The 17729-nt window shown below is 41.2% G+C and overlaps 2 protein-coding genes across 4 annotated transcripts in view; one reads left to right on the forward strand and one right to left on the reverse strand.

Annotated features, from left to right (window-relative positions):
• Window positions 1-9583, reverse strand: part of xxylt1 (xyloside xylosyltransferase 1) — a 28434-nt gene extending 18851 nt beyond the window's left edge. The window contains exons 1-3 of the mRNA XM_080882235.1: window positions 9147-9583; window positions 7092-7719; window positions 576-723 (exon numbers count right to left, since the gene is read on the reverse strand). Of these exons, the coding sequence (XP_080738361.1) occupies window positions 576-723; window positions 7092-7628 (685 nt within the window). The 5' untranslated portion in view covers window positions 7629-7719; window positions 9147-9583. The remainder of the gene's footprint in view (window positions 1-575; window positions 724-7091; window positions 7720-9146) is intronic.
• Window positions 9584-10019: 436 nt separating this feature from the next.
• LOC308396716 (uncharacterized protein) lies at window positions 10020-17498 on the forward strand. Of its 3 annotated transcripts, none has more exons than XM_080882232.1 (12): window positions 10020-10398; window positions 11451-11584; window positions 14213-14322; window positions 14892-14981; window positions 15079-15125; window positions 15217-15347; window positions 15515-15596; window positions 15704-15817; window positions 16032-16121; window positions 16299-16370; window positions 16454-16631; window positions 16714-17498. In XM_080882232.1, the coding sequence occupies exons 1-12, from the start codon at window positions 10277-10279 to the stop codon at window positions 16915-16917; spliced, it is 1374 nt and encodes a 457-aa protein (XP_080738358.1). In that variant the 5' UTR covers window positions 10020-10276; the 3' UTR covers window positions 16918-17498. The 3 variants fall into 3 exon arrangements, with proteins under 3 accessions (XP_080738358.1, XP_080738359.1, XP_080738360.1); XM_080882234.1 differs by lacking the exon at window positions 10020-10398 and adding an exon at window positions 13813-13932 and having other exon boundaries at window positions 11455-11584; XM_080882233.1 differs by lacking the exon at window positions 10020-10398 and having other exon boundaries at window positions 11451-13932.
• The last annotated feature ends 231 nt before the right edge of the window (window positions 17499-17729 follow it).

Below are 17729 nucleotides of genomic sequence, written 5' to 3' on the forward strand. Positions count from 1 at the left end.
ATCAAGCTGAACACGCTTCAGCTTCATCCCTCTTGTTCATGTTAGGATAAATTTAAACTGGAATACGGAGTAACGTTGAAAACATTTGAAAAATGTAAGCTGTTCTCTATTGTTGATCTCTACTGCATGCCCCATGCTGCACATCCATTGAAGTGATCCACAACAGTGCACAACAGAAGAGATCTCTGCCCACAGTCAGCACCCACACAGGAGGCACCGGTATGGACAGTAATGACAGAGCACATCCTTCCTTCCTCACTCCCCAGGGCCTCTGCAGCATGCCACGTGCATGTGAGATACCTGCCCAACCTGCTTTTTTCCAGCTGCGCACCAGCAAATTAAAGAAGTGAGTGACTGAGTTTATTTAAAGCTCGGTACGCCAGAGAACTAACGCAGACTTTTCTGACATATCGTCACCCGTCAACAACAGCTTGCGGCTCTATATGTGAAACATGATCTGTTATGTACATTTCTCTCCTCAAGCAAAGGAACAAAGTAATAACTGAGGCGACGGTTGCTGTCAGATAGGATAAGAACTAAAGGGACTAAATGGGATAAAATGTTCCACGTCTTACTTTCAGGCATGATGTGATGCATAGCTACGGACAGAAAGAAGATGGCGTCGCTGTAATAGGCTCCGGAGCCAGCGCTGAAATGCTTCTGCATGGCTTCCACAATAGGGAAGAGCTTCTGAGTCAGAGCCACGACGTCATGAAACACCACCTGCAGGAAAATATGAACAAAATTGAGTCGTGAAAGAAAGCTGGGAAAATAATATCGTTTTCAACAACTGGTGCAGCTTGAGGCCACTGTCTGCATTGGACAGGTTTAGTGAGCTCATCACCTTTAACTTCCCCCGCTTACCGTGTCGGTAACTGTCTACTCAAATGTTTATGTCATACTGAAATCCATTTACAGCACACTAAGCTATTTGGACTAAATTATGACAAATACTTGAAGCAGTGAGCAATGCTGAGCTACGCACTGTGATAAGGATCAGGGGTGCATGGGATATTTTCTAAGCAGAAGATCTGGACTTGAGCTAATGTGAAGTAAAGTAATGAAGAACCTGCCTATTAGAATGACCCAATGAAGTAACGCTGACTCCACTATGGAAGTTCTGCTGAAATCTTTCAGTTTTGGTGATTTCAGTTCAGACGATGGCTGCAAACAGCTGCACCAGTCCACGACCCAAATTCCATTAGGTGCTGCCTTCTTATGCCCAAGTTTCCCTTCATTCTGCCTCTGCAAGCTTCAAATCCCACAACATCTTGTACAGTAGATATCTCTACAGATTAGGGCAAGAGGATTTTAAAAAAATACACTAAGTAGTGATTATCATTAAAGTGTTCTTGCAGGAGGAAAAATAAGTAAGTCGATTTGGGCTGGGCTACTTTCTGTTAAGGCCAGACACGTGTCAGTGTGGCGAAAAGAAGTCTTAACCCGTTGCAATTACCGGGACTTGTGCACTGCAGGGTTAGACGACGTGCATAGAGGTTTTTAAAGTAGAATAGTAAGCAGAGACTTCAGATATCAGGTCCTTTTTTTCTCTCTTTAAAAAAAATGAAACAGGCTCCCAGTTTGGATTTAGGAAACAACACTCTCTTACAAGATTAGACTTAAAATGATCCTCTTTGATAGCAGATATAGTTAAGACTGCATCAGGTGACCCTGAACCATCCCTTAGTTATACTGCAACAGGCTTAGGAAGCTAGGGGACTTCCAACGAGCTACTGAGTGCTTCTTTACTCACCTCTTTTCTCTCTCTTTGTGTTTATACTTTTGCATTTTATCATGATTAATGATTAAATGATTCAATTAGCAATTTCAGCTCTCTCCCATGATGTCCCGTTAGAGGTTTCTTCCTGTTAAAAGGGAGTTTTTCCTTCCTATTGTTGCCAATTGCTTGCTCAGAGTCTCCCCTGATTGTTGGCGTTTTCTATTCTCTCTAATATTGTAGTCTCTTCACCCTACAATATAAAAAGCCTTGAGGCGACTGTTGTTGTGAGCTGACGATATAAATAAAACTGAAATCTTAAAGCTTCAGGCAGAACATTTCATCTGTCGATAACTTGCCGTTTTAAAGCTGAACAGAGCAAAACAAGGATAGGACTGAGCAAATAAATAATACATCCTAAGGTAGCCCTGCCCTAAAGCCTCCCCCATCATAATTTACAGTTACAATTACATTGAATACAACATGAAAGCATTGACTGAGACCTTAAATCTATCAGCATTCACTGAGGTCACAGATTAAAGGAGCTGTATGGTGTTTTTCCCACTAAAGGAATTAAAGGTTTAACTGTTTTCAACATACAGACGATATTTGATGACCTCCCCTGTACCCTTAAAGACGAGCTCTGACACCACAGCATACATCAAAGTTGTAGTTTTAGTCCATTAGTATAGTTTCTGGGTTTTCTCTCCGTTTTGGCCTCCCGTCCACACTGAGACGGTGTTTTGGCTGATGGAAAACGCAGCGTTTTGAAAACACTCTTGAAAACGCATACATTTGGAAACGGTGCTTTCGCGTTGCAGTGTGGACAGCAAAAACGCAGACTTTCTAAAACATGATGCAGTCATGTGACCAATTAAACTAAGATAGCAGAGGGCGTTATACAGCAGTTGTTTAGCCCTATTAAAGATTAATATCAGTCTGTACGTGCTCCAGATAGCTTTTCTTCAAATTCTTTAATTCTCACTCGCTTTTGCAACTTTGTACTTTCGTGTTACTCGCAGCAACAACTCCACCTCATTGTTAGTCCATTTTAAAAACTCGCTGCTTTTCCTCGACATTCTGCCGCGACGCTTCAAAGAGCCGGAAAGTAAATAAGCGGCAGACAGAAATGAGGCAGGTCGAATCTTCTTGCGTTTCACACATTAGTGATGTGCGATACCACTGATTTCCTTTTCGATCCGATACCAAGTAAAATCCAGGGTGGTATCGATGATACTGATCCGATACCGATACTCTGTACAAACACTTAATGTTTCATTGTATTTAATAATACAATATATAAACTGCATTATGTAATTGTAATAATAATATAATAATATGGCATCATAATGATTACATTACTTGCTCTTATAGCTTAATGATGCAGAATAATCCTATAGAGATAAAAAACCTGAAGTTGTGCACTATTTGAGCATGTTGCCTGCCTGCAGCACTAAAGGACTCTGTGAGAGACATCTGTCTCGCCCTATCAGCACCTGTCCCTGTCCACTCCTCCTCTTCGGTTCGCCTCCACATAAGCTCATCATATTCTGTGATATGATTTACTCTGAGGTGTTTGACGAGGTTAGTGGTGTTGCCACAATACCTCACTGTCAATGTGAACGCACAACTCTGAAAACGACTGAAAACAGTGTGGACGCGGAGCGTTTTCAAATCTATCCGGGCTAGTGTGGACGTAGCCTTAGAAGGCCGAGAGGCTTTCAGGAGGTAAAGAGTTAAGGGGTTAAATGTATTGTTCAGGTGGATTTGTGAAGAAAAGGAAAGAAAAAAGGTCATAAAACGTCCCAGGTAATCTATATTGGTACAGGGAAACCTTATCAATTCCCAGTGCAGGCTTATGTGAAAGTACTAAAATACTGTGTCCTGGTTTAATGAACAGTAGTTATTTTTGCAACACACCCAGTTCCAACTTTCAAAGCCCCAAAACTTCACACTGTTGTGTATGTTTATTCTGACACTCGGACTCATAAAATCTTACCTGTGGCACATAAATGGAAAGCCAGAGAGTTTTCACTTTTGTTTGACCGACAAAAACCAAGCAGAGAAACTCGAGCACATCATTCGAGCTCTGATGTTTTAAAATATCAGTTGATCGAGTAATATTAGCAGTGAACTTGAAAGGCTGGACATGTTTGGCAGCCGCCGTGTTGCTTTTGAAGGCGTGCCAGGACTGAGCAAAAGTTCCTTTTTTGACTTCTGTGGCCTGACTTGAGCAGCGCTCCCTTCAGAGAGCACAGAGCTTGAAAAGATTCGGACTTTGCGCTTACTTAATGAGCAATAACATGTTTTTGAATGAAAAGCTAGAGAAATGATGAACATATGTAACATAAACATGGAGGATGGATGCTTACAAAGTGGATTTAATAATGTGGACACAAAAGTCTCTGTCAGTATGACATTAACTTCAGGAATATGAGACATTAACCTCGTCCTTGAACCTGAACTTTACAGGATAAATAGAAATCAGTGACCTCAAAAAGCCTTCTTGAGTTTTATTAAATCCATGTTATGAGTTGATCTTGTGTTTCCTAGATCCTCCTGAGCGACTTGTTATTGCCTTTTATGTCCTCTTATCAGCTGCAGAATACTAACACATTGTACAATGGCTCTGACACAAAAACACTGCCATTAGGACGCAGATATTAACCCAGGAATTATATCACAACACTGCTTAATTCCCGTGAGCTGTTAGCACTGCATGAGACACTGCTCAAGTGAGTTCCATGAAATATGGTTAGGGAGTAAAGTGCGTAACCTCTAGGCAGCGTGACTCTGCAGTCTCTCTGCTGCAAATGTCAAGTGGGCCATTTAATGTGCTGCTGCTGGGAAGCAATGTAGCCTAAAATACATACTCATCTAATCCTCGTGCTCCTTAAAGTTAAATCATTAACAGGAATGAGCCTCAAGATGAGCAGACAAGGATGTCAACACTGCCCTTGTCAGACCCCGAGGAGTCTCTGTCCCATCTAAACTGCTGGTATACGTTTCTGCCGCTGTCTCTAAGCAGGAGAGACAGCGGCTGTACTCGTGGCGGTGACGGCAGAAGGCAGTTTTATGATTCATGATCTAGAAACGTTTTGTTTTTTTTGTTTTTTTAAATCGCTGGTCTGGAATGATATTATGAGACTGATGAGAAAAAAAAAAACGACTTTGAATGTATGGAGCGTGTAGCTTGGATTAAAAAAACAACAACAACAACATAAAGCACTGTCAAGATGTGTTTACATCAGACTAAAGGTGAGAGGGCACTGCAGTACAGAAAGTACAGAAACGTCTTCACGTGAGAGCATACTGAGAGGAAACCAGGGGAGAGAGGAGCATGAAGCATACGTGGCAAGCCAGAGATGTTTGAGATAATTGCAGATTTGGGGAAGAGGTGGCTGGCCTGAAAATCTGTGCACAGCAGATGAACAGTATCTGAAAGTCATGTCTAAAAGGGAAAAAAACAAAGCAGAAAAGACCTGAAACAGGACCTGAGAGATGGATCTGGTGCTTAGTCGATCCATCTACTGTTTACTAAAGCCTGATCACAAACAGTCTCAGTGGAAGGGTGGCTGTAATGAAAGGAACAGGAGGAAAAGGCTGAAATACGTCAAATTACACAAGAACTGGACTGAAAACCAGGAGGTCAGGAGAGAGGTACAACAGTGGAGCTGCATTTCAAGCGAAGGTTTTGGGGATCTTGTCAAAAAGTGATGGAATCGTGAATGCAGAAAAGTGCAGTCAGACTTTGCTCCACCATTCAAAATCATCTGTGAAGTCTCAGATTGGCAACTTTAGTTTTCAGCGTGACAACGATCCCCAACACACTGCTAATGTAATAAGAGCAAACATGGAGAGAAAAACACATCAGTCATCGATTGGCCTCCGCAGAGCACAGACCTTAACATTATTGAAGCAGTGCGGGGTCATTTTGACAGGGAGCAGAACAAAGAAGAACTCTGAATGTCCTTTAGAAGCCTGAAGTCTACTTACAGAAATGGGCAGACAACTCACCCAAGTGATTTCAGGCTGCTTTGAAGATCGAACAAATACTGACTTTGAAGCTCATTAGAATTGTTTTTCCCCTTCTATGCTGTACTTCCATGTGTGTTTGCACATGTTTCAATGAATCCGTGCACCCATTTTCCTACCCAAATATAAAGATATGAGTGGTGGCTCAAGACTTTTGCACAAAACTGGATCTGTACAGTAAGAAGGACATAGAACTGTGACAGAAATAGTAAATGCAAAAGGAAAAGAAAATACCCACAAGTCAGGTTTAGCATTTCCGCACCAACACAGAGGAACTCTTGTCTGACCAAGTCCCTGCTAATGCTTTAAGCAAATATAACCAAAAATGGGTTTTTGACACAACATTTTTCTAATATCCATGCAGCAGTCCTCTGAGGACTTAGCTCTGCATAGTAAAACTTGTCCACTAGAAAAGTCTGAGTACGGTCTGATTGCAAAAGAATCATTTGAACGGGATCCGATCCAGCCTGCAGCCACTAAACTGCCAAGATCCCAAGCCGAGCAGATCCCTGACCAATCCCAGCAGGAATGCGATCAGCCTAAGATAAAAGAGCAGTGGAACATCCACAGCAGAGGTTTTATAAGATGAGACATTCCTGAGAAAGGAGGCCCTGCCTGTCGAGGAAGATCTGAAAAGGGAGATTGTAGTTTGTAAGCCAGTTTATGATGGTGTGCTCTGTGAGAAATACAAAACAGGAGAAAGTGGGTAAAATATGCATGTAACAGAAAGAGCACAAGAGGGGGGAAATAATCCTGTTTTTTGGCAGGAAGAACACAATAAGGGAGGGATATTCCCATGTGTGAGGCATCAGCTTGGCAGGAAAACACTGCCCCCCTGTGTTTCAACTGTAAATAGCAAGTACAGCCAATGTGTTTCTTAAACGGAAGGATTTTTGATTAAAAGGTCAAGTAGCTTCACAGGAAGCGCACCAGTTCTATTTAGTGATTAGTCAAGGTGTTACAAAAGTTAGACATTTCTATCAGAAGCTCCCTTTAAAAAAAAAAAAAAAAAAAAAACCCTTCTCACTCATTCAGTGCAAAAATATAAATACCATCCCAGAAAGTGTGTGTGGATCATGAGCATTTTGGGCTCTAAAAATAGGATCTGCTACCCACAAGAAGAATTTACATAAACATATTTTTCCCTCCCCATTAGAAATAGAGATATCTTAGAAATATAAATCAAGCTGAACACAGTCTGTCAAGTGTTTAACTGCATAAATCACTTACTCCTTTGTTTTGTTATTAACAAACTAATATGTCAAAATAAATAGATACTTGGTCAGAAACACTAATAAATAAGTTAACGGCATTTACTGGAGTGAGTGTCGAGAAATACCTCGTATTTAAACGTTGTGTCAAGGAAAAGCTCCAGCAGCATCCTCTTGCCCAGTTCTTGGCTGGCCTGGTCACTCACAAAGTGGAGAACCAACACCTCTCCTTCCAAGAAGTGTCCGTGTTTTACCATGGACAGCATGGCCACTCGGAATTTATCCTGCAAGCTCCGGCTCTTGTCCACTTTGGTGAACATCATTAGCACGTGGTAATGTTGGTAACCAGCCTCACTGTCCGCTTTCCTGGACGTCAAAGCGTCGCCGTCTTCTTCTACACCTCGCTCTTCCCATCCTTGCTCCTTTGGCTCATCCGGGTGCGAGAGCCTGGTGTCCACGGTGAGGTCTGCATCGTTTCTGTTGGTGTTGTGACTGGCCTGGGTCTGCTTGATCCTCTTTGTGGTGCTGGAGAAATTCTGTCTCTCTGAGCCAAAGTAGTAAAAAGCTACAACAGCGAGTGCAGCAGCCAGGAGAAGCACCAGCTGATAGGACCTGAATGTACTGATCCTACCCATGATTCTGGCTACTACCCTTAAGAAGCCCATAACTCCCTGCTGGCGTCATGAGAACGGGAGCGTGAGTGGGAAGATTTTCAGCATTTCATGATCTTTGATTTCATAGATTTTCCACATTCTCCTGCAAGAGTAACAAAAACAAACATCTGCTTTAGTTTTAAGCTTTGGCGTGGACCATGAAACTAAATATCACCTATCAGCCAAATCTAAGTGAAGCATTAAGATTGATGATCTATTCTGGCTAAGCCATTAAAAGATTTTATTTCCATGGTCTTATAAATTCATCTTTGAATGTTTTTCATTTTAATTTAATTTTTAATTATATAGCACCAAATCACAACAACAGTCGCCTCAAGACGCTTGAGCACTGCTATTCCAATCCTGGGATATGCAGCAAGATCCAGAGTAGAGTCGGTGTTGGGCGGCATTATTATATTTCAATAATATTAGCCCCCTGAAAAACTGACCATACCACAAACCACTGCTGTGCTTTAACTTTGTAATGCTCAAACTGAGGCTTGTCTTTAAATGTGACACAACAGTGCTGTCAGTTGAGAAAGCATCACGCCAAAAACAAACAAAATCAGTTTATAATTTAGAAAAAGAATTGTTTATGCCCACAAAGCAGGAGATGGATACACAAAGTTATCACAGTGTTTTCAACTGCGAAGAAACAGAAAAGTGAGAAGTTGCATCAAAAAATTCAAAGAGAGTCACAGAGTACAGAACAAGCCTGGCAGCCTGTGAAAGGTTTCAAAGACTCTGGAAAGAGAACAAGTGAGAGATGTGTCTAAAGACCCCAGAACAACTGCCAAGGCACGAGTGAATGACTTAGCCAAGTTGGGAATTGTATTCTCAAAGAAGAAAATCAGCAGAACCCTGCAAAGGAATTGGACTGCATGGTTGAAGATTAAGAAAAACTTGACTTCGGATGAACAGATATCCTTAAGACAGACTGAAGTGTACTAAGAATAACCCGAAGAAAGATTATGCATAGTAGAAGCGTGTCAGGTGAGAAGAAACTAGAGCACCGAAGTAAACATTACAGGCTGGTCTGCACAAAGCCTGTGGGTTGAACTGAAGACCAAAGTCCATGCCAAAAGACCATCAAAATCTAGAAACTCACCAAAGAGAAGAATAGGCTGGGATTGTTGAAAACTACAACACACTATTACCACCAAAAAAAAGACTATTATCATCAAAGGAGCTATTAATTTTGACCCCGGTAGTTGTTTGTTAAAGTAAGATCATGTAGACATCCCAAATAAAACTAGGGTGCTTGGAAAATCTGCTAAACATTCCTTGTCCTGTTTAACAGCACTTAGGAAATACTTAAAAAGGCAAAATCTTTCATATAGGGGCTAGTAATTCTGTGCTCATCTATGCGAGTGTCTTGATTTTAACATGTTATTCTTTGGATCAGTGCATTACATAAAGAAAATAAATCAAATTAAATATTGTTGTTGGGCAAACAGTGATTATATTCAATGTAAACACCAACTCTAACTCCAATGATACAAAATAAAACACAGAAGTGCATCCACTTGCCTGTCTCATGTTCTTGATCTCTGTGGTTCAACCATATCAGCTTATCCAGGGAGTAAGCTGTCCTGAGATCTCCTCGGTTTAAGTGGCAGCTTCTGTCTCATTTACTAAATTGCCTCCTCACGTTTTGAAAGATAAAACTAAGACTAACACTACGGAAACCTGTTGACATCCCGCCTAAAACGGGTGCTAAGCTAGCCAGCAACGTGCCTAGATGTGGGTCGTTGAGTAGCCACTACAGCGATGATTTTTCAGCACACACATCAAGAGAATTAATCAGGGTTTGCTTGTTAAAATTTTCGCTGTATATGCGCAAATCGCTGTCGCCTGAAAACGATTTGTGTATAATAGCATAGTTTAGGGTAAGGAGGTAACAGACTGCACTAACATCAGATGGAGAAGCCACCAGCTAACAGCCTAGCAACAGAATCATGTGACACAACCTTAAACACACCCACCTGGTTTCAGCCGTATTCCGACTCGTGTTGCCTTTATGTGGTGTAGGAAAAAATAGAGCTATTTACTCTCCAGTGCATTTCTCGTTTCAGCTTTATGAAACACTATTTCGTTTATTTTACAGAACATTAGTCAAGTTTATTTATATATCACATTAAAGCACAACAGACTTTGAGAATTACCTCAAAATGTTTAATTTCGAGATAGGCATCAATACATTTGTGTGCACTACCTTAGATTCCACCTTCAAAACCAAAGTGCCAGGATTTTATTAGTAACACAGTGCAGTCCACTATGATCAATATAATTTTACTCCATCTCTTGAAAAGATCAAACGTACGGCATATATTTTTGACCCTGTGACGACTGTATATGGAGGAAAAATTCTTAAGTACGATTCTACAAACAGTACCTGAGGTATCCAAAGCAACCTCACGACAGTTTGGGCAGTGGCATTGTTGTTCTGTGCTCACTATTGTAGGGCTGTCCGGAGGAAAAAAAAAAACCCCAAAAACAAAACAAAAAAAAACAGCCACCATCTATCTTTGGGGAAGATGCTAGCTTTTGTGGTCGCCTGATGTTTTTGTAGTTGTGAACGTTTACAGTTTTTGTCTTTTCTGTTTAAGATTCGGGGACGCTGCTAGCATATAGCTAGCTCGACTATAGCACTCGCGAAAATGAATTCCAACACGCACGTAATCCAGGTGACAAACGTTTCACCGAGTACGACGTCCGAACAAATGAGGACTCTGTTTGGATTCCTCGGAACCATAGAGGAGCTCAAACTGTTCCCGCCCGAGTGAGTATTGTGAATTATGAACTGGTAAATTATCCTCTCCTCCACTATCTATGGCGGCTCACGCGGGGCTCTTGCTGAGGCCTACAGCATCGAGCAGGCCTCGCTGCACGGTAGTGCTAATGCTCCCGCGTCTTTATTGAACGTGGCAACGCTTGCTTCTTTCAAATTAGATATGCATGTATTTAACAATACTTCAATTCTTCATCCATACGCATCTGCCGATTATCACATTTGTCGATTAAGCAATCAAAAAATTGGTAATCGTTTGTGTAAGTCGGTTATCTAACACATACACGGTAGGCAGCTATACATCCTGTTTATCGAGTTATCTGTAATCTCTCCGTCAGAAAACAAAGTCATAAAAATATACACGGGAGAAATAAGCATGAATGGCTTAATTTTAATAATCACCAGAGTTGCTCCTAATTATTTTGATTTCAAGTGGGACTTATGTGGCAGCTTTTCGTATAAAATGAGCTGTTGATTAGCATCCTAAACCAGCGACAGTGCAAAAGAACAACTAATTATGACTCTTAATGAGCAGTGGGACATTTGGTTACACGCCTGGTTGAGCTAAATTGGAATATTTCCTTAGGTGCATGCTTTGTTTAGATCCACAGTGGACAATAATGAGCTACAGTACACACTGCACAGTGTTTTCTTACCTTAATTCTCTCTGTGTTGTGTTTTCTCTGTTGAATTACACGTGGCTACTGGACAGGTATGAAATAATCAAGGTGGTGATTTTCCGGGTAGATGTAGTTGTAACAATTTAGTAACTGTTTGAAAGTTTGATCGCCGCCAGTTTTATACCAGTATTGAGTTTTATCCTCATACTGTGGTGCTAAGGAGTGCAACAGGATCAGAAATGGCTGAAGAAAAAGGTTGTGTGTCACCTCTGGATGATACTGTGTTGTACTATGCAGAGGATGCAGGGAACAAGAGTCACTCCTGTGCTTTCTTGTCCCTGTGGACACAGACTGAGTATGAAGAAGGCATGTTGTCTCCCCTTGTTTGTATTCTTTGCACAACCTATCTGTATTTTCTTCCAGTGACTCTCCCTTGCCTGTGACTTCACGTGTCTGTTTTGTAAAATTCCTTGAGGCTGAGTCCGTGGGAGTTTCCCAACACCTGACGAACACAGTCTTCGTGGACAGAGCCTTGATCGTGGTCCCTTTCGCTGAAGGTGGGTATCTGTTTTATTCCTTTGGCTGTGGTCATCTCTGAACGTACGTCATAATGCGTAGGTGTATTTGTTAGACTTGCAAACACTAGAGACATTGAGGTTTCTGTTTTTCCTACTGCCATGAGAAAGCAGCTAAGCTTTTCAGTGCTTGGCATTTCTAGGTATGTAAAAGGGAAATGTACATTTGTGTCTGTGTCTTACAATCTAGCTGTAAACTTCTCTCTCTGTTATTTGTGTTGTGGTTTTCATAGTGGACAAGTCATTTGCAGAGAGCCCCTTCCTTGCTGGCTGAAAGTGGTCCTCTGATGCCATCAGGAGATTAGAAAAAATAATGGCACCAATCGCAAGCCCCTTCTCTCTCTTGTTCTGCAGTAAAATATTAACTTTTTTTTCTCTCTGTTCAAGGCATCTTTTTTGAAAAAAGAAAAAAATAGCCTCACAACTGCTTAATCAAATTAGGGGATTTGGGAGGGTGCAGGGAACTCTAATGTCCTCACATGTTGAAAGGATTTTTTATATTCTCAGATACAATGTGTGTCATGTAGTAGGCATTCACCAAACAAGGGATACCCCGAGCAAGTAGAATAGTGTCAAGGCAATCCAAACATATCGGAACCATTTCTGATCCTCTGTTTATATTTTAACCTTCTGCGAATTGAAATTCGGCAGCAATGTGTTTTAATGTTGTCTTAGATACTGTGAAAGCCATCAGATCCACAGTGACATAGCAGTAAATGCTCTGCACATACACATAGGTGTTTCGGTTATTGGTTGATTTGATCATGTTTTTAGGATCGGCTTGGGTTGGGCTGTGATGGTTGGATCGCAAACTCTAGTCCAGTAGGTGCAAGAAAACCAGGAAAAGAGTCAGGGTGAAGCTCCTGAAAACTGGTCTGATCAGCCTAATAAGAGAAAACACCTGTGTGGATGTTGAATCCATCCCCTTCAAACACGCACACAAGTCTCCAAACTGAACTGACTTTTTTTTTCTTTTTTTTAATGTAAATTTCTTTAGCTGGAAACGTATCACACAGCTACATTAGAGGGAAAATATGAATACTGGATCAAGATTTGGGTCTGTTTCCTTTTGTTAACACTAATCAGACTTTAAACCAATAAAAGAAGAGAAAATGTTCGGGACATCCCTACACCAGCACAAAGCATGCCAAATAGAAGAACTAATCAGCTGTGCATGCTAGACTAGATTTTTGAAGGTGTTTGCCATCATCTGAGTTTTGGCCAGCGGGTGTTGTGGCAGTTAATTCTGATTTGGCTTTTGGTCATAATAAGCACAGAAACTGCCCTCGGCATTTACTTGCTTTATTTTCCAAAGCCTTGTATTACTGTTATTACTATAAATTACTGTATTACTGTAAATTTGCATTCCAAAACTTTCACTAACACAAGAGATAATTATGGTTTTAAGCCTCTTGATGTTGCCGTAAAAATGCATTTTTATTAACTTAATTTTTTTAATTGACCCTCTCCAAACATGACTCTGAACGAGTTGAGTGAATCTCAAGTTTAACAGTGGTGTTTCTTTTGTTGTTGTGTTTTACAGTTCTTTTTCCTGGTTCAGCCAGCCCTATTTACCAGGCCCCGCTGAAAATGCCACCAACAGTTTTGTCTTCTGCAGCCTTATCCTGTTTCTCAAGTGTCCTTTCTGTTGTGTGCGTGGGTGTGCGTGGGTGCATGTCTCCCCCCTCTCTCTCTCTCTCTCTCTCTCCCTCTCTCCCTCCCTCCCTCTCTCCTCCCTTCATAATGTAAAGAAACATGTCAGATTAAAAAATAGCCTGTTTTCAGATTGCACAGCCATGGATGATCATCTCATGAGATTTTTTTTTCTGTCATTTTTACCGTTTGGTTCTCTTCAGCTTTGGGAATATTTTTCTTATCACTACCTTTGCTGCCAATAGCCTGTAATTGTTCAGTGTAGATTATTGTTTATTTACTATATTTTTTGTGACATACTGTTGGCTAAAACCTGTCAGTACTGTATTTGATTAGCAGTACTTTACCTGGTTGTTAAGTGTTTTTTGTGGTGGGGTTGTATAAAAAAAACAAAAAGAGAGAGAACCCACCAGAAAAAGGCTAGAAAAGGTCAAATGAGTAAGCCTTTTCTGTTTTTTGTATTGGTAATGGTAAGTGATGTTGAAATGTACCCTTGTGTCTACACCCAAATCATGAACTTTGTTTTCTGTATCTCAATGTTTTTGTGTGCTTTATAGCGAAGCAGCCGGCGCGAGTCGCTTGTTCATAAAACATCTAATGAAAGTTGAGAGCACATCCCACGGGACAACTGGCTGTGCTTGCTTACGTTTGGTTCATGACTTAAAAAACAAGTACAGGTGATAAAATCTTGGCAGTGTTGACCACAGTGTGTATTGTGACTTTGAAACTTATAGCTGCTAATCCTACAATCATATTCACAACAAAGCAAAACAGCAACAACAACAACAACAAAAGTCAGGGATCAAGATTTACAGACAAGACAAAAAAGTGGATTTTTGTTTTTCATTCTTTTACTACAGTGTAGTTAGACTGAGGTGGCTTGTCTGCAAGTCTTGTCTGAGTGTTGTCGACGTCGTCTTTGAAGATGTACTGAGATGTTCTTGGTTTTTCCTCCAGGAGTCATTCCCGATGAATCTAAAGCTATGTCGCTGTTGGCTCCAGCCAATGCTGTGGCAGGAATGATGCCCGGTGGAGGCCTTCTTCCGACACCGAATCCTCTGGCATCTGTGAGTTTTTACATTTTCACATAACATATCATACAATAATATTTAACTGTTATTTGATCAGGGGAAAAAGATATTTTAGATGTTGATGATTTTCTAAAACTGCTCCTACCTTCTCTGCAGCCATCAATCAAAATCTAACTTGGAAAAGGGCATGAATCTCCCTTATTGCAATAAACAAACACACAGCAGTCTTTTTTTCGTCTTGGTGGGGATATTTGGTAACATTTATGTCTAAAAGCACAGTAATTCATTCAAACTAAGCAAGCTGCTGGTGGTTCAGAGTTAGCAATGCTACTATTTGATCAGATTTAGCTACTGGACCACAGATTTTGACTAGCAGGTGCTTGGAGCCTGCTGAACACACTTTTCTCTGATCCATCACAAAGCCTTAGGCCCATTTGCAAGCACCCCTCTTCTTTCTAAAGCACAATTATCTGAAAATAACAAAAACAGTACATCTGAAAGTATCCTATTAAAAAAAAATCCCCCCTCCAAAACGTTACATAAATAAAGCGTGCTATGCTTTTTACCTCTACAATATATTCTAGTGTCTATGCTCCACATTTCAGATGGGAGCGACACCATTTGGCGGTCTTGGAGCTCCTAGCATTGAGCAGATGGCTGCTATGGGAATGCCCGGACCGAACATGAACCCCCAGGTGAGGATCAGTTACCTTCATAGCGCCGTTTAAGTTCAAGAAAAAAGTTCTTAGTTCTTAAAATCATAGTAATATCCTTGTCTTCCTTTCTTTCCAGGCTCTTTCCGCAGATTTCCTGAAGCTCATGCAATCCATGGATCCGAAGTAAGAAAAGTGCAGACACAGACGGGTTGTGCAGTCCAGTCAGCATACATATTTATTTGAGCAGTGTCTAAATAATTGATGCCATTTGCAGATTGAACCTTGCAGCTGGATTGAACTTGAGTCCAGGGCTGAAGGCTGATGCATCGAATAAGGAGATTGAAGAGGCCATGAAGAGAGTCCGAGAGGCCCAGTCTCTTATTTCTGCAGCTATTGAACCAGGAAGTGAGCGCGGTTTCAAAGCACGCTTCAAATATAACTGTACCAGAAATACTTGCTTCATATAGATTACGTGTTATCGGAAATTACTTCTCAGTTTACCTGTTTATTGATGTTTAGAGAGCAGTAAGTAAATGCATAATACATGTATAACTTTGTCTTTACTGTTGCAGGTAAGAAAGATGACAAGCGCAAACATTCCCGCTCCCGTTCGCGTTCACGGCGTAGACGAACCAGATCTCGTTCAAGACACAGGTAAAGATGCGTCTACGGCAATGTCGGGTGAAGCCTTTTTAGTTTCATAATTAGTATATTTTTGAATATTAATTGTTTGTAAATGTGCTGCTGCTTATTATGAGCAGACGTTCGAAGAGCAGATCTCGGCGTAGGTCTCATTCAAGGAGCAGGAGGAGGTCCAAGAGCCCACGGAAGAGGAGGTCCTACTCCCGGGATCGAAGCCGTCGCAGTAGATCTAGGTCAGCTGTTATCCTGAGGAGCAAAATGGCTCCTGTGTTTCATTTCATTCAAAGTGTGTTTGGAGACCAGAGGTTGATCATTTCAAAATTGAAATTTGTCAAAAATATTTTTGAGCTTTAGTTTTTAACGTTGGCAGTGGGCAGCTCCAGGTTTTGAGACTTTTCAGGCATGAAAATGTTTGGTAATGTTTTTGTTTGCTTTCATCTCGTACAGAGACAGGAGGAAGGAGGAGAAGTCCAAGAAAAGATCCAAGACTCCCCCCAAAAGCTACAGCAGCGCCAGGAGGTCTCGGAGCATTAATCGGTGAGTAGTCTTGAATACGGTGTGATAATATGATGAAATGCAGGTGAGCCAATTTACAGTGTGAAAGACCAGAAGCTCTAACTCTTCTATAGACAGCAGAAAATCAAGTAAGTCCTGAATAAATGATGAGGATGTTTTTATGAATGTTACTTATTTTTACTCCTTTGTGTGTCTCAGGAGACACAGGCGAAGTCGCAGTGCTTCTCGCTCCCCTAAGAGAAGGGTCTCCAGGTCTCCGTCCCCCAGACGGTGAGCTTTCTCCATCTGATGTACAATGAAGTTTATTTAATTTTGAGTGCCACAGTTTAAAAATATTTTTGTTCTCTTTACAGCCACAAGAAAGAAAAAAAGAAGGACAAGGACCGTGAGAAGGAAAGGGACCGAGACAGAAGGGAGGACAGGGACCGCAGCAGAGACGAACGCGAACGCTCCAACAGTAAGAAAAAAAAGAGCAAAGACAAAGAACGAGATCGGGACCGCAAGTCCGACAGCGAGAAAGGAGATGTTAAGGTATGTAGAGCAGGCACTGTTTAGAGACAGGTGGCTGGATGCATTACTCTGCTCGTCATTAACGTGATTAAATGCGGCACAGGTGACTCGGGACTACGATGAGGAGGAGCAGGGTTATGACAGCGAAAAAGGAGAGGAGGAGGAGGACGAGAGGAAGAGCGACTCTGACTCAATCTCGTCCCCGAAAAGCCAGGAGGAGATGGAGAGATCTGAGGGTCAAATCCCCAAAAAGTCCAAACTGAATGGAGATGATCACCACCAGGAAGACATGGAGATGAGCGACTAAAAACGTCCAAACCAGATAGCATCGTCTTTTCACTGTCCTTTTTATATTTTTAATATAGGCCACGATATGTCTGTGCCTGATCGCTCCAAGTTAAACAGATTTTGTCTTAACTGTAGAAACACTGCAAAGGAGGGTGGGCAGTGGGGTGTACGGAGGGGAGGGGGAGGCAGAACTTTTGTAAAGATATAAGAAACAATTACTAAAATATGAAGAACATGAAACCTGGTTTTAAATTGTCATTGCTGTACTTTTTAAAGATTTTGTCATTGGAGTTTGTTTGTCTTTCTGACAGTAGAATACGCAGCGTTTTCCTCTAAAAACGCAGCATCTGTAAATATTTTACTGGTCAGGACTTTGTCCTCATTCACACTGCTCGTTGTTTGCCACTCACCGTTTTATTTTTTCCAAACGAACCGTTTTGCTTTAACTGTGTAACACACCCAGCTGTGTTTCATCTCTACTGACCTATTTACAACCCTTTATTATTGTACATTGTAGATTGAAATGTGTTGTGACAATGAAATATGTTGTCTGCAATAGAATTTCCAAAGGACACAAATAAAATTGGGGTAAACTGTCAAGTTGCGCCACAAGGGTCCTTATTTTGAAAAATAATTGCTACGATGGGATTTATTCTGTGGTTATGTTCTGGGTGCCTGGCAACTGTTAACCTTCACTCAGGTGTTGTCACGTTATGGTTCAGTCCTAATCTCTACATTCATGGAGTTTCTTTCCACTGAAACCTGAGGGATAAACTATACATGCTTACTGTTGCCATGTACAGAGACTTTGCCTGAGAATTAAACAGCTCA

The sequence above is a fragment of the Rhamphochromis sp. 'chilingali' genome (assembly GCF_963969265.1).
Source record: "Rhamphochromis sp. 'chilingali' genome assembly, chromosome: 5".
Classification (NCBI taxonomy): Eukaryota; Metazoa; Chordata; class Actinopteri; order Cichliformes; family Cichlidae; genus Rhamphochromis; species Rhamphochromis sp. 'chilingali'.

Bases quoted from the DNA above. Each gene is read 5' to 3' on its own strand.
- LOC308396716 (XM_080882232.1), top strand. From the start codon at position 10,277: ATGAATTCCAACACGCACGTAATCCAGGTGACAAACGTTTCACCGAGT. The intron at 15,818-16,031 runs GTCAGCTGTTAT...CATCTCGTACAG, and splicing joins AGCCGTCGCAGTAGATCTAG to AGACAGGAGGAAGGAGGAGA. The intron at 16,371-16,453 runs GTGAGCTTTCTC...TTCTCTTTACAG, and splicing joins AGGTCTCCGTCCCCCAGACG to CCACAAGAAAGAAAAAAAGA.